Source organism: Octopus sinensis, linkage group LG9, assembly GCF_006345805.1.
Source record: "Octopus sinensis linkage group LG9, ASM634580v1, whole genome shotgun sequence".
In the NCBI taxonomy this organism is placed as follows: Eukaryota; Metazoa; Mollusca; class Cephalopoda; order Octopoda; family Octopodidae; genus Octopus; species Octopus sinensis.
Genome location: NC_043005.1, coordinates 58,065,076 through 58,081,931, shown reverse-complemented (window position 1 = coordinate 58,081,931; position 16,856 = coordinate 58,065,076). Strand labels below are relative to the sequence as shown.

Here is a 16,856-nt window from a genome sequence, read left to right as displayed (position 1 = left end):
ATACACATGCATATAAGGCGGTGAGCTGGCAGAATCGTTAGGACACTGGGTGAAATGCTTAGCGGTATTTTGTCTGCTGTTATGTTCTGAGTTCAAATTCTGCCAAGGCCGACTTTGCTTTTCATTCTTTCGGGGTCGATTAAATAAGTACCAGTTATGCACTGGGGTCGAAATAATCGACTTAATCCATTTGTCTGTCCTTGTTTGTCCTCTCTGTGTTTAGCCCCTTGTGGCCAATAAAGAAATAAATACACATGCATATAAAGATTAATTAAATAACATAGATAAATTCTCTTTCTGTCCCCTCTCATATTATAACCTCTCACCACCTGGCACAAAGCCACCCCAGTACTACTCCCTGTTCAGTTCTACTCTCAGCTCAGTTGATGGGTCTTGTGTTGTGATTTACTGAGTGATCTCACTGATACTAGAGTCACATAAAAAGCACCTAATACATTCTATAAAGTGGCTGTCATTAGTAAGGGCGTCCAACTGCAGAAACCATGCCAAAGCAGAAAATGGAACTCGGTACATTCTTTTGGCTTACCAATGCCTGTCGAACCATCCCAGCCTAGAAAATGGACATTAAATGGTGGTAGTGATGATGATGATGCTAATGATCTCCACTTCTAGAAAAAAATTAAGCAGTTACTTGATGGCAGTTGGTACCATCATCAAATGAGAAGAGAAGATAATCACAAGAATGAAATATTTTTTCCAAAATTGATATGCTACTGAGGAAAAGACATTCTGATTATCTAGAGATGAGAGGACAGATGTGGATGCATGTTTCTTATTTGTTTATTGCCCAAAAGGGGTTAAACATTGAGGGGACAAACAAGGACAGACAAAGGGATTGTCGATTACATCGACCCCAGTGTGTAACTGGTACTTAATTTATCGACCCTGAAAGGATGAAAGGCAAAGTCGACCTCAACGGAATTTGAACTCGGAACATAAAGGCAGACGAAATACCGTTAAGCATTTTGCCTGGCGTGCTAACGTTTCTGCCAGTTCACCGCATGTTCCTGCTTAAACAGGTATCATCAGCACAGCAGTTGTCATATTTTATCTCCAGCAGATGGGACACTTAGACATACACAAAGAAGTGCAGAACACATTTATGGCCTAGATGTTTTACATAAATGAACCAAAAATGTACTGAAAGAAGTAGCCAGTTGTATATATTTGAGCATCAGAGATGGTTTAATAAATCAAGAATTTTATCATTCATGTTCATTTGTCTTTAAGATACATGCCACCAGCCACTCTGAGTTATTTCTCTTTGCTAATTTCCTTTATATATCATCATCATTCTTTTCCATGCTGATAGGAGTTAACAAGCCAGAGGACTCTGCCAAGTTCTATGTCTACTTTGACATAGTTTCTACAGCTGAATGCCTTTCCTAATTCCAATTATCTAACAGAGCATATTGGATGCGTTTTACATACATACATACATACGTACGTATGTACATAGATGAGTGGCTTCTTATAGTCTCCATTTATCAAATTCTCTCATGTGGAAAGAGTCAAGCGTGGGAGTTATGGTAGAAGATACTCACTGAAGGTGCTGCACATTGGAGCCAAATTCATAATCATGTGTTTGCAAAGTGAATTTCTTAACCAAACAATTATAAATATTTATTAAACATGAGAAATCAATAATTATTTGAATAGAGCAAAGATGAGTATCAATTGTTTGTCTGTGTGTGTGTGTGTGTGTGTGTGTATTGCAAATTTATCCAACTCACACCAAAATGTAAATTTAGAAAATGAAAATGAATTACCAAACATTTAAGACATTACATTTGTGTGTGTGTATGGATATATGTAAATGTATAGATACATGTGTGTGTATATATATGTGTGTGTGTGTGTGTCTGTGTATATGTATGGATATATGTAGATATATATGTCTGTATATGTACATATATATATTATATATGTGGATGTATGGATATATGTAGATATATATATATATACACACACACATATATATATAGAGAGAGAGAGAGAGATGTGTATATATATGTGTGTGTATGTACGTACATGTATAGATGTGTGTGTGTGTGTGGGCGCATATGTATATATATATATATATATATATAGAGAGAGAGAGAGATGTGTATATATATGTGTGTGTATGTACGTACATGTATAGATGTGTGTGTGTGTGTGGGCGCATATATATATATATATATATATATTATATATATATATAGATATATATATATATATATATATATATATAATATATATATATATATATATATATATATATAATATATATATATATATATAGAGAGAGAGAGAGAGAGAGATATGTGAATACATGTGTGTATATATATGTGTGTGTGTGTGTATATATATATTATATATATTTTTTTTTTTCTTTTAATAAAGGATTTCTTTGTTTCAATTTCAGATTTTGTGAAAGGTAGTGAACAATTTCAATGAACCACAAAATACTCAAATGATTATTCAACACCACTCAATGATTTTATTGTTTTATATTTTGTTTTTGTTTTTTCATATTCTCTTTGGCTGATCTCATTCAGTTTTAGCTATTGTTATTTACATTGTTTAATTTAGGTCTTAATTTATGTATACATTATATATACACGCACATATTTCATCTTTTTTTTTTTAAGGAAATTCAATGAGGAATTAAACTTTTAACTTGTTTTAATTGTAATAGCTTTTTTTTTTACCATTGATAGGCTAGAGATGGTGATGGTGGCGATGTCTATAGCCCCAGGTCATCACAAATCATGCAGACCACTTATGATTGCAAACATTCCAGCTGTTACCATACCATAATTTTTTTAATTGTTTTGTTTATTCCACAGGCAAAGTATATCTAAAACCTTGCCATTTACCTGGCATCTTGTGATATATACAAGAGAGGTGACTGCATTTATATGTACATATTGTTATTTGGTCACTGGTCAACCCTAACTGAACCTTTAATCAAAAGCATTCTAACCATGCCTGTTCTATCACTTTTATGGGACCTAATGGGTATTATCATCATCATCATCATTTTAACATCCATTTTTCCATGCATCAGATGAACTTTGTTGAGGCAGATTTTCTATGGCCAAAGAATGCCCTTTCTGTCACCAACCTTTACCTGTTTACAAGTAAGGTAATTCCTTTTGCCAAATTCGATGACTGGCATCCGTGCTAGCAGGGCGCAAAGATCCCCATACGAGTGTGATCGTTGACAGAGCGGCTAACTGGCTTCCATGCCAGTGGCACATAAAAGGCACCATTCAAGTGTGGTCATTACCAGCGCCGTCTTACTGGCACTTGTGCCCCGTGCTAGTAGGGTACTAACAGCACCATCTGAGTCTGATCATTGCCAGAGCAGCTAACTGGCTTCCATGCCAGTGGCACGTAAAAGGTACCATTCAAGTATGATCGTTACCAGTGTCGCCTTACTGGCACTTGTGCCGGTGGCATGTGTAAAAACATTTGAGCGAGGTCATTGCCAGTACTGCCTGACTGGCCCCTATGCCGGTGGCATGTAAAAGCACCCACTACACTCTTGGAGTGGTTGGCGTTAGGAAGGGAATCCAGCTGTAGAAACTCTGCCAGATCAAGATTGGAGCCTGGTGCAGTCATCTGGTTTGCCAGCTCTCAGTCAAATCGTCCAACCCATGCTAGCATGGAAAGCAGATGTTAAACGATGATGATGACTTGACATGTTTTCACAGAAGATCAGAAACAAAGGACACTGCTAGCATGACAATGATCTGTATGCAACTATCATGCACCTATCAAGGCTACAAATCAGTAACACACACACACACATACACACATAAATGCATACATACATCAGACAAGCTTTATACCTCCAGTAAACAAAAACAGATACTTCGAGAAATATAGAATGTATCTGAAAAGATCTGCAAAATCCAATATCACAATGGGCCATGCAAAATCAAATATTACGTATGAAGAAAAAGAAGCTTTGGAATCTTTACAAAAAGATCAGTCAATAATTATTAAAGAAGTGGACTAAGGAGGGGCAACTGTCATAATGGACAAATTCCATTATAGAAAAATGGCCCTTGAGCACCTAAATGACCATCACTTCTCTTTTACTCTTTTACTTGTTTCAGTCATGTGACTGTGGCCATGATGGAGCACCACCTTTAGTAAAGCAAATCGACCCCAGGACTTATTCTTTGTAAGCCTAGTACTTATTCTATTGGTCTGTTTTGCCAAACTGCTAAGTTACGGGGACATAAACACACCAGCATCAGTTGTCAGGCGATGTTGGGAGGACAAACACAGACACAAACATATACACACATACATATATATATATATATATATATATATATATATATATATATACACACACACACACACACACACACACACACACATACATATATACGACAGGCTTCTTTCAGTTTCCGTCTACCAAATCCACTAACAAGCCTTTGGTCGGCCCGAGGCTATAGTAGAAGACACTTGCCCAAGTGGGACTGAACTTGGAACCATGTGGTTTATAAGTAAGCTACTTACCACACAGCCACTCCTATGCCTAACAAAAAATTTCTACAAAAAATTAGAAAATAATCTAGATAGATATACATTAAATAAGATTAGTAAACTTACAAACACATATAAAAATGAACTTACAAAAAATGAGTTAGATTACCTTACTAAGTTTGAAGTAAAAACCAGTACCTTCTATGGTCTTCCAAAAATCCACAAATCTAAAGAAATCAAGGACTGTTTGAAGGACATTCAGACTCCCTATATTAAGGTTCCCAGACCGTCTGATCTTAAATTAAGACCAATTGTAGCAGGACCAGCATGAAGCACACTTCTAACCAAAGCAAGATATGCATCTGAGGAAGAAATAATGCAAGTTACCAAATGTGGTGACCCCCAATACAGGACATGGGATTTAATAGAACGGGGACCAGTCAAGAATGGAAAAGGATTAAAAGTGAATGCAAATATGAACTGTAAAACCAAAAACCTGATATATTGTATCACATGCCCATGATGCAACAAACGTTATATTGGGGAAACAAAAATGAAACTAACCAACTAGGTAAATGTGCACAGACATCAAATAAAACATCCCTTACTTAGATGCTTACCATGTAGTGATTATTTGGACACCTGTGCACAAAGAAAATTTACAAATAACTTGTCCTGTAATTTTCCAGGTTTATTATCTTAAGAATATTATTTCTCTTGCTCGCATTTTTCTATGTAATATTAAGTATTTATGGAATTTTGATTTACTGTCATTTGACTTTTGGTCAACCCTGTGTATATATGTATGTTTGTATGTATGTATGTATGTATATATGTCATTTTTCAATCCTATTTCAAGATTACTTGCCAGTAGAGAAAGAGTTGGTTTCTAACCTAGATCCAAGGCTTCTTCATTGGAATGTATGTACGTATAAAACTATGTATACATAAGTATGTATATGTATGCATAAGTATGTATGTATGTATGCATAAGTATGTATGTATGATAGAAATATTAAAATTACTAAGTCTCTATAAAATTAATAACAATTAATTTTATGTATGTATGCATAAGTATGTAATTGTATGTATGTATGCATAAGTATGTATATGTATGTATGCATATGTATGTATGAATATGTATATTTGTAGGTATATATATATGTATGTATATGTTAATGCTATCGAAACAATTGCTGGATTTTTAAGGTGTGATCTAAAATAAAGATATGATTGGTTGTTGTTATATATATGTGTATGTATGTATATGTATATATATGATTGTAGAGATATGTATGTTCGTGTGTGTGTGTGTGTATATATATATATATATATCATATACACACACACTTACATACACCATGTGTGAGGAAACAGTAGTTTAGTCCTGTCTGATATAAATACCACAGTTTGATTGGACCAGACCTGACTTGGGGCTAAGAGACAGCAACAACAATGTCTATCCATAAGCCAATATTAATTCCCACATCGAAACCAATTCACTTTACTGATTCCCCCACCTCTCTTTCTATATATACACACACACACACACATATATATATATATATATATATATATATATATATATTATCTGTAGACACAATGCAAAGCACTGTTGATGGAATATGAACTTACCAGCGCTAAGCTAGTGAGTTCTTACTGACCCCGCAAACCTCATCATCATGACCACCACCACAGCTATTGTTGGTACAGTATTTTTTCTGTGATTGATGTACTCACTTGCTCCTAAAATATTGATATGCATCGGTTAGACTAACGTTAAGACTCAGTGAATAAGGCCAGAGAATACAAATGCTATACACAAAAATTAAACATATCTGTGAGTGTGTTTATACACACACACACAAACATATATGTTAGTGTTCATTCTCTCTCTCTCTCTCTCTCTCTCTCTCTCTCTCTCTATATATATATATATATATATATATATATATATATATATATATACACACACACACACACACACACAAGCATGTATATATATGTATTTATATGTATACACATACACACATTTATGTAAGTATACAGATATATATATATGTGTGTGTGTGTGTATATATGCATACATTTAGTTAGCTAGATAGATATTAGATACGTGTATGTCATCATCATCATCATCATCATTGTTTAATGTCCGCTTTCCATGCTAGCACGTGTATATACATATATACACTCACGTGTGTATATATATATATATATATATATAAATAAATACATATACATTTACAAATATATATATGTATATACACATATGCAGATATATTCATACACACACATATACATATATAAAGAAACGGTTTTGATGGTAAAGAATATATTTTTGAAAATGATTCTAAAAATATCATTTCAAAGTCATTCTTTGAGAGTTTGTTATGCGGTGCTTTTCAAGTTTCTTTTTTTTACATTTTTTTTTCTCTACTTTTCTTGTGGAGACTCTACAGGGAGGGATTAAAGTGATTTATCATTTGATGATAATAATAATAATATAGGAAAATGAAAATTTGTATCTTTCTAGATCAGATTTCATAACAAAAAAATAGATGCTTCCAAAAGAAATACAATGAAAAAAAAAAAAATTAAAAAATAATTTTTAAAAATATTATGAAAATAAATAACAAATAAAAAAAATCTACCTGTCAGCTCATTTGTCGTTTGTTATTGATTTTCTTAGTGTATTTTTTTCTGTGATGTTGTTAGTCTTCTTGAGGTTTTTTTTTTGTCTTTTTTGTTGTTACTTTGCTCCATTTCAGTCATGATCAAGAACACCTTATGCTTTAAAGCATTCCAGACATGACTGACCTACCGCCCCCACCCCCAACACACATATAATAGGTATTTCAGTGTAATCCTGGGTGTATAGTTAACAAGCTCACTTTGCAACCACATGGTTTTTGGTTCAGTCCCACTGCACAGCACCTTGAATGTCTTCTGCTTTAACCCCAGCCTGATCAAATTCTTGAGAGTGAATTTGGTTGGTGGTAGCCTTTTGTGTGTGTATGTACAGGGTCATCCCTCGGGTTGCTGATGCCCCAGGTAAGCTGAACTTCGGTGTGCACAAGCTGATGGTTGTGGAAATTTCCTTGTCTTTGTCATGCCCTCCTTGGTGCCCCCTAGCACATGGCACCTTAGTTGATTGCCCAAGCTTCCAGTACCTTGAGCTGGCCCTATGTGCATGTCTATATATATATATATATATGTATATATATATAAGCCACATAATGAGCAAATTAAAAAACACTTATGTTGGTGTGCCATGTAAAAAGCACCCAGTACACTCTATAAAGTGGTTGACAATAGGAAGGGCATCCAGCTAAAGAATCCGTGTCAAAAGAGACAACTTGAGTCTGCCTGATGCACCTCTCTGGCGTGCAACTTCCTGCCAAACTGTCCAAGCTATGCTAGCATGGAAAATGGACATCAAATGTTGATGATTGGTGTCCCGTATGGCACAGCCTTAGGGCTGAAATATATAAAAGAATAAAAGTAGATATATATATAAAAATATATATTAATAATCTGTTTTGAATGGCACAATAATGCACTATAATAACAATAATGGACTATAATAAGTAGTGTAATTTAATCATCCCTAGTCTGACATAATATTTTGGAATATAAAAATTCCTTCTTCAGATATCCCTAGTGATTGATTGAGTCACTGCTACAATCGATTTTTCAACTGCTTTTTTTTCCCCCCTTTCTTCCTTCTTCCTTTTTTCCCTTCCTTGGAAGTGTCTCTGCTGGTTATACAACACAATCTGTGTCTTTATATTTTCGAACAAGGGAATCTAGCTCCCCCACTCAGCTCAAAACAATATCTGTGTATCGCAAAACAATATCTGTGTAACCTGGAAATCACGATACACGGGTATTGTTTTGCGCTGAGTGGGGGTGCTAGATTCCTTTGCTTGAAAATATAAGGACACAGATCATGTCGTATAGCCAGCTGGAGACGATGTCTCCTGAGGCTAAATTACAGCAACATTCATTCTAAACCAGGACTGCCATGTTATGTTGGCAAAAATCTTTATTCCAGATGATTTGTTGATAAGGAAATGCCTGAAAACATCACTGTGTGTAGTTCAACTTAGTGCCAAATATAAACATTTACACACACACACTTGTGCTCATATTCATACGCATATAATGCCATGGAGTATAACTGGACCCAAACTATATGGTTGCAAAGTGAACTTTGCAACTGCACAGTCACACCGGCATTTCACTTCACTTTTCTATCACTCTGCTATTTTACCATTCAAAGACTTAATGTTCAAAGAATCAACTATTTTCCCTTCCCAGCAGCATTAGTTCTATGCACAACCATCTCTCATTTGATTCATTATTTTAGTTGAAAAACTTCAATGCCATTCTGTTCTTTGTTCACTCCAAAGAATCTAATAATTTTTCATATCCATTTTCATTTTGTTATCTCTTGCTACTCTATGCACTTGCTGATTTTAGTTGAAATACTAAAATATTGTTAGCCTGCCTCTTGATATTCCAACATACTACTGTAAATTTTGTTGCTGTTATATTTTAGCCCCTGGTCAGCCCTAAGTGAATAAATTTTATGATTACAGGCATTTCAGCCGTGATCTTCATTTATAAAAGTTCTATTCCTTTTTAGTCTTTCAAGTTACAGGGCAACTCCACAAGTGCTGGTGCCACACAAAATGCACACACCACATTCTGTAAAGTGGTCAGTGTTAAAAATCATAGAAACCATGCTAAAATTGAGACACTGGAGCACAATCTGGGTCTCTGGTTCATCAAAGCCTGTCAAACCATCCAACCCCTGACAGAATGGAATGCAGATGCAAAATGATGAGGATTATGGTGATGTTTCTTGGACTATATTTTCTAATGGATCCTACTTTTTTTTTTAAAGATGAGGCATGTGATCTGTTGGTGATTTGGCTGCTACTTCTGGCAGATAGAATGTCTTGAAGTTCCATCATGGCTTCATACACATGTGTGCATGTGTATGTGCATAGTGTTAGTAAGCTGTCCAAGAAGTTCAAATAATTTAGTGATGGCAGTGATATTGGTATCATTGATGACAGAATTGTTGTTGTTACTGTTGTCACTGATGTTTTACCAATTTATTTATAATATTTACAATAAATATAACATGAATTCAAATACAGACCTACTTTCTTTCAAGATGACTTGGTTTTGTTTCTTGTTTTTGTTGTACAACACTAAAATTCATTTGTTTTATGATTTCTGTTTTTCTTTTCTTCCTAACATAATTTATTCAAACTTTTAATGGAGAAATTTAAATTAGTCCTATAGAATTGAAAAAAAAAAATGGCATAAGAAAATAAAATAAGAAAAAAAATTAAAATATATTGATTAATTATTAATTCTCTAAATGACAAACTAAGATGACCATAACATTGAGGTTATCAATAATCAATAATTTAACAGCAGAAATACTTAATAGACAATTTTATGCATCAGAGAACTAAACAAAAACAGCAAAAAAAAAAAAAAAAAAAATGTATGTGTAGATTAACATTCACTTGACTCATTAAAGAGTTTTTTAATTTTCTTCATTTACTGAAGATAATATTAATAATTGTTTTTTTTTTTTAAGTCTGGTATTTTTATTTTATTTTATTTTATTTACTATATTCATGGCACAGAGCTATTTCTTAGGAATGTAACAATTTTGCAAAGTAATTTGATTGCAACTGTTTTAATTCCCAGTTACAATTATTTTGCTCATTCCAGTGATAAATGCTACTGATCAGATGAATGAACATTACAAATCCAGATTGTGGGGAAGTGGGCTTTGCATGAAGTATATGGTCAGTGACATCATGTGACTGGCCAGGGGTCTTGCCAGAAAGACAGGAACAAGGAAGGTCACTTGAGCTGAAGGACAACTACTGTGGGCTTTTTTGCTGTTCAGGGAATTTGCCATTGGGTTTAAGCCAGAGGTTAGGCAAGTAAGGCTCTCACAGATATACTCCATTTGAAAAGAATCAACTTCATGAGAGGACCCACAATGTAGGTGAGATACATCCCCCACCCCCATACCACACAGTTCTTTAGTACTTCCACAACCAGAAAAGTAATGTTAAACATAATGTAAAACAAGTAAAGAAGAAGGATTAAACACTGATAACAAGATAAATAAAATGCGCAGGACAAAGAAACACACATACAGGGATTTGCTTCCCAACCACATGGTTCCAGGTTCAATCCCACTGCGTGGTATCTTGGGCAAGTCTTCTACAATAGCCTCAGGCTGACCAAAGCCTTGTGAGTAGACTTGGTAGACAGAAACTGAAAAGGTGGCGAGCTGGCAGAAACGTTAGCACACCAGGCAAAATGCTTAGTGGTATTTCGTCTGCCATTACGTTCTGAGTTCAAATTCCACCGAGGTCAACTTTGCCTTTCATCCTTTCAAGGTTGATAAATTAAGTACCAGTTACACACTGGGGTCGATGTAATCGACTTAATGCCTATGTCTGTCCTTGTTTAGCCCCTTGTGGGTAATAAAGAAATAGGTATTTCGTCTGCCGTTACATTCTGAGTTCAAATTCTGCCGAGGTCGAGTTTGCCTTTCATCCTTTCAGGGTCGATAAATTAAGTACCAGTTATGCACTGGGGTTGATGTAATCAACTTAATCCCTTTGTTTGTCCCTTCTGTGTGTAGCCCTTGCGGGCAGTAAGGAAATAAGAAACTGAAAGAAGCCTGTCATATACATGTATATATTTATGTGTGTGTGTCTATGTTCATCTGTTCCCCCTACCATCGCTTAACAACTAATGTTAGTGGGTTTATATCCCCGTAACATGGCGGTTTGGCTAAAGAGATTGATAGAATAAGTATTAGGCTTACAAAGAGTAAGTCCTGAGGTCGATTTCTTCAAGTAAAAACCCTTTAAGGCAGTACTCCAGAATGGCTGCAGTCAAATTACTGAAACAAGTAAAAGAATAAAAGAATATTACACTGTTCAACTCAGCTTTTAACTGAAGGTCATGGCAGTTTGAGTACATTATCAACATGATTGTTCTCTTCAGAGTGCCAGTAGATTTATAACAAATGCTTCAGGGTTGGACACCAAGACAGGACAACAACAACCATGTAAAAATGAGCAAAACAAAATTAGATGTAACATATTTAAAAAGTGTAAATGTTATGAAAGGCATGCAAAATATTTAGTCTGTGTGGCTAAGATAACTAGAATACAGAACAAAGTGACAAAGATTACTAAAACGGTGAAAATTTTTGGACAAGAATGTCAACAAAGATTGCTGGATGTTAGCAATTGAACAAAGACATAAAAAAGAGAAAAAGCAGAGGATGAAAAGGTAGTTAGTAAAGCCAAGAAGAAAAAGAAAGAAGCATGCATAGGCAGTAAAATATGAATTATAGGAAATCAGAACATCATGAGGAAGGCTAGAAATGGAGGACAGGAGAGAGAGAGAACAAAAGTCAGAGAGAATGAAGGAAAAAATAAGAAAGGAAATGAGGAAAAGAAGATGAAAGGAGCAGAAATGATGGCTTCTGAGAAATAAAAAAAATGTGTGAACAAACTATCACTGTGGTGTTACGATTAAACAGAAGAAAAAGTAAGCACAGGTAACAGGTAATTCACAATGGACAAGAAAAGTCACAAACATGATTACCACACTCCCCTCGTAAACTCTTGACCAAAGATTGAAACAATTTCAACATATTATCAGCAAGATTACTCCAAGAAATGGTGTTGTGATGACACTACAAAAGGATGAGACATGATAAGTACACAAAAATTCACAAAAGTACAACAGTCCTAACAAAAAGGACTCAAAATTAATGGATGCTTATGTGTGTATAATTATAAGTGTGTGTGTGTGTGTATGTATCTATATTTTATTTTATTTTCTCTATCTGCTTATTTCTGTGTTCCTTTCTGTTGAAGAGCGTAGGCTCGAAACGTAAAAGACTTTCTCATTTCCCAAGCATTAAACTAATACATCTGTTTGTTGTTTACACACCCATCTTCATCTTTTGGCTTGCATTTTGTAAATTCCAACTATCTATCTATCTATCTATATATATATATATATAAATATATATGTATGTATATATATTTCGATGACTGGCATCCGTGCTAGCGGGGTGCAAAGAGCACCATACGAGTGTGATCGTTGACAGAGCGGCTATTCGAGTATGATCGTTACCGGCATCGCCTTACTGGCACTTATGTCTGTGCTAGTAGGGTGTCAAGAACACCATCTGAGCGTGATAGTTGCCAGAGCAGCCAACTGGCTTCCATATCCATGGAACGTAAAAGGGCACCATTCAAGTGTGATCGATACCAACGTCGCTTTACTGGCACCTGTGCCGGTGGCATGAGTAAAAAGATTCGAGCGAGGTCATTGCCAGTACCGCCTAACTGGCCCCCCGTGCAGGTGGCACGTAAAAAGCACCCACTACACTCTTGGAGTGGTTGGCATTAGTAAGGGCATCCAGCTGTAGAAACTCTGCCAGATCAAGACTGGAGCCTGGTGCAGCCATCTGGTTGCCAGACCTCAGTCAAAATCGTCCAACCCATGCTAGCATGGAAAACAGACGTTAAATGATGATGATGATGATGATGATGATGAAAATCCAAGGATCTAAGTGTTGGGTGTTTGTAAGTTTTGAGCAGTCCATGGTAGATATAAAAAAACCACATACAGGAACAATGATAATTTATTGGCATCAAAGGTTGTGTGAATGATGAAGATAGATTTATTTATCAATATGACTTCCATATGACTATGGCTGTTTTGTAACCAATAATTGCTATATGATTCTCTGAATCTATATTTTTATACCACTGTTTTATTTGATATACACACACACACACACACACACATATACATACACATATACATACACACACACAGCAATAAAAATCAAACAAATAAGACAAGATTACGAGGTAAATAGGCGACAAACCAATAATACACGGAGTCAAATAAGTAAAAGTATAGAATTATCAATAAAAAAAAAAATAAAGAATTGTACAAGGAAGATAATAAATATTCCTAAGAAAGAAACAGAAAAGCATCTAGCAATTCAAGTGATATCCTTTATCAAAGAGAACAAAAGAATTAACAATGGCAAGGGAAAGAAAAAAATATGTTACCAAATTTAAGACATTTTTACATGGTAAGTCTGACATAGAGTGAAAGCTGGAGTGACTAATAACATAGTCAGAGGTGGAAGACGTATCTAGGCCATGGAGTTTATGTGAAGAAAGAGGGCAGGAAAGAGAAAAACAGAATATGAAAGGAGAGTGAGAGAGAGAGGGACAAGCAAAGTGAGAAACTTCAGAAGGAGACTGCCACCAACAAATCAACATGTGACTGCTGATGTATGAAATATGATGTTAACAGTTAAAATTTTTAAAAATCCTTTGGCTGCTTTTGTCTAAGTCAATGGTTCTCAAACATTTTTTTTGCCTATTGGCTCATTTGACTCTTATTTCACTTCACTGGACCCTAACAAACATTTGGAGGCTGTGTGGTAAGAAGCTTGCTACCCAACCATGTGGCTCTGTGTGGCACCTTGGGCAAGTATCTTCTACCGTAGCCTCATGACAACCAAAGATTTGTGAGGAGATTTGGTTGACAGAAACTGAAAGTTTCAGTGGCGAGCTAGCAGAAACTTTAGCATGCCGGGTGAAATGCGTACCCGTATTTCGTCTGCCACTATGTTCTGAGTTCAAATTCCACTGAGGTCAACTTTGCCTTTCATCCTTTCAGGGTCGATAAATTAAGTACCAGTTATGCACTGGGATTGATGTAATCGACTTAATCCATTTGTGTGTCCTTGTTTGTCTTCTCTGTGCTTTGCCCCTTGTGGGTAGTAAAGAAATAGGTATTTCATCTGCTGCTACGTTCTGAGTTCAAATTCTGCTGAGGTCAACTTTGCCTTTCATCCTTTCAGGGTCAATTAAATAAGTACCAGTTACACACTGGGATCGAAATAATCAACTTAATTCATTTGTCTGTCCTTGTTTGTCCCCTCTGTGTGTAGCCCCTGGTGGCAGTAAAGAAATAAGAAACTGAAACAATAATATGTGTGTGTGTGTATAATATATATGTGTGTGTGTATGATATATGTGTGTGTGTGTGTATGTGCTTTGTGTCTGTATATGTCTCTTCACACTGCTTGACATTTGGTGCTGGTTTGTTTACATCCTTGTAACTTAGCAATTCAGCAAAAGTAACTAACAGAATAAGTATGAGGTTTTAAAAATATAAGAAGACCCTTACTCTGCAGCAAAAGTATTAAGACTGATCCTTCTGAGGGTGTAAAGCACTCTTGGCAGTGCCACATAAAAGCACTCATATGGTAACATGTAAAAGCATCCATGTAGTGCCATGCGGTGTCATGTAAAAAAACACCCAGCACACTCTGTAAAGTGGTTGGCGTTAGGAAGGGCATCCAGTCATAAAACCCGTGCCAAATCAGACTGGAGTCTGCTGCAGCTCCCCAGCTTGCCAGCTCTGGTCACACCATCCAACTCATGCCAGCATGGACAACAGATATTAAAGGATGATGATGATGATGAAGAAGAAGTACTGGGGTTGATATATTTAACTAAAAATTCTTCAAGGTGGTGCCAAAGAATGGTATCTGTCTAAAGACTGAAACAAGTAAAGGATTAAAGAAAAGATTATATTTTTATACTTAAATATTATTAGAAATATAAAAAAAAATTAGTTAAAATATTTCATGCATTCATCATCATCATCATCATTTAACGTCTGTTTTCCATGCTAGCATAGGTTGGATGGTTCAACCGGGGTCTGGGAAGCCAGGAGGCTGCACCAGGCTCCAGTCTGATCTGGCAGTGTTTCTACAGCTGGGTGCCCTTCCTAACGCCAACCACTCTGTGAGTGTAATGGGTGCTTTTTACATGCCACTGGCATGGGTATCACAACTACAGTTTCCATTTGATTTTGATTTTGATGTTGATGTACTTGACTCAATAGGTCTCCTCAAGCAGAGCAGGTCGCCCTACGATCCAAGGTAAGCATTGTAGAGGTATAATCAATTTATTGCACATAAATTTTAACAGCAAAATTTTATGTGGACCCCTATCCCCTGGGCCATGTGGATTCTGATTGAGAAACACCGGTACTAATGGATGCAATTAGTATATAAGAAACAATACAAATGTCCTATTTCTTTACTACCCACAAGGGTCTAAACACAGAGAGGACAAACAAGGACAGACAAAGGGATTAAGTTGATTATATCGACCCCAGTGTATAACTGGTACTTAATTTATTGACCCCAAAAGGATGAAAGGCAAAGTTGACCTCGGCAGAATTTGAACTCAGAATGTAACGGCAGATGAAATATGGCTACACATTTTTCCCAGTGAGCTAACGTTTCTGCCAGCTCGCCACCTTACAAATGCCCAATGTATTCATTTCATTTCTTTATAATGAGACTGTGAAGGTCTAGAAATGTTGAATATGGATTTAGAAACTCTAATGTTCCAAACCAACCATAAAAAGTTAAGAAGACTATACGAAAAAAATCTAAAATAAACAAGATAAAACTTGAACATAGTCAAGCATTTAATGAAACATATATACAGCTAGCTACCTAGCTAGATAGATAGAATAGATCGTCATTATCATCATCATCATTTTACATAAATTTTTTATGCTTGTATGAACACATCCATAAATGCGCACGCATGTGCCAGGGGGACAAAAGAAATAAAGTAATTGAAAGAATTTAATGATGAAAAAAAATGGTAAAACTTTACACTTTTATTTCTTTCTACTTATTATCTTACTTACCTCCCTTATTTCGGTTATATTCGTTTCAGTTGTAAAGGAATATTGCTGGACTATTGTAGTTCCAGCTCCGACTGTGTATGTGTTTGTATATGTATATGTATATGCGAATATGTTTGTGCACATGTGTATGTATGTATGTATGTATGTATGTATGTATGTACTGTTTTTTGGGGAAAAAAAAATGAAATGTTATTTATATTTATCTAATACAGAATTTTCTGACAAGCAATAGTATGAAGACAATTTCCTCAGTAGAGTTAATGTGGACTTACCAATTTACTTATTCTGTTTAAATGTGTGTGTATATGTGTGTGTTTATATAAGTGTGTCTATATCTATCTATCTTTATGTGTATATATATATATATATATATATACACATATATGTATATATATATATACATATATATGTTTATATATTTATATGTGTGTTTATATATGTGCATATATCTACATATATATATATATGTTTATATATTTGTATATGTGTGATGTGTGTATTTAGTTTTAGTT

The 16,856-nt window shown here is 35.3% G+C and overlaps 1 protein-coding gene across 2 annotated transcripts in view; it reads left to right on the top strand.

Annotated features, from left to right (window-relative positions):
* The window catches only part of LOC118764856 (SH3 domain-binding protein 1-like), a 67,899-nt gene extending 64,665 nt beyond the window's left edge, over positions 1-3,234 (top strand). Inside the window, exons 8-9 of one of the 2 annotated variants that reach the window (XM_036505990.1) lie at positions 2,429-2,440; positions 2,724-3,234. In XM_036505990.1, coding sequence (XP_036361883.1) covers positions 2,429-2,437 — 9 coding nt within the window. In that variant the 3' untranslated portion in view covers positions 2,438-2,440; positions 2,724-3,234. Of the gene's footprint in view, positions 1-2,428 lie in introns of both variants that reach the window. The other variant, XM_036505989.1, reaches the window with a different exon arrangement.
* The last annotated feature ends 13,622 nt before the right edge of the window (positions 3,235-16,856 follow it).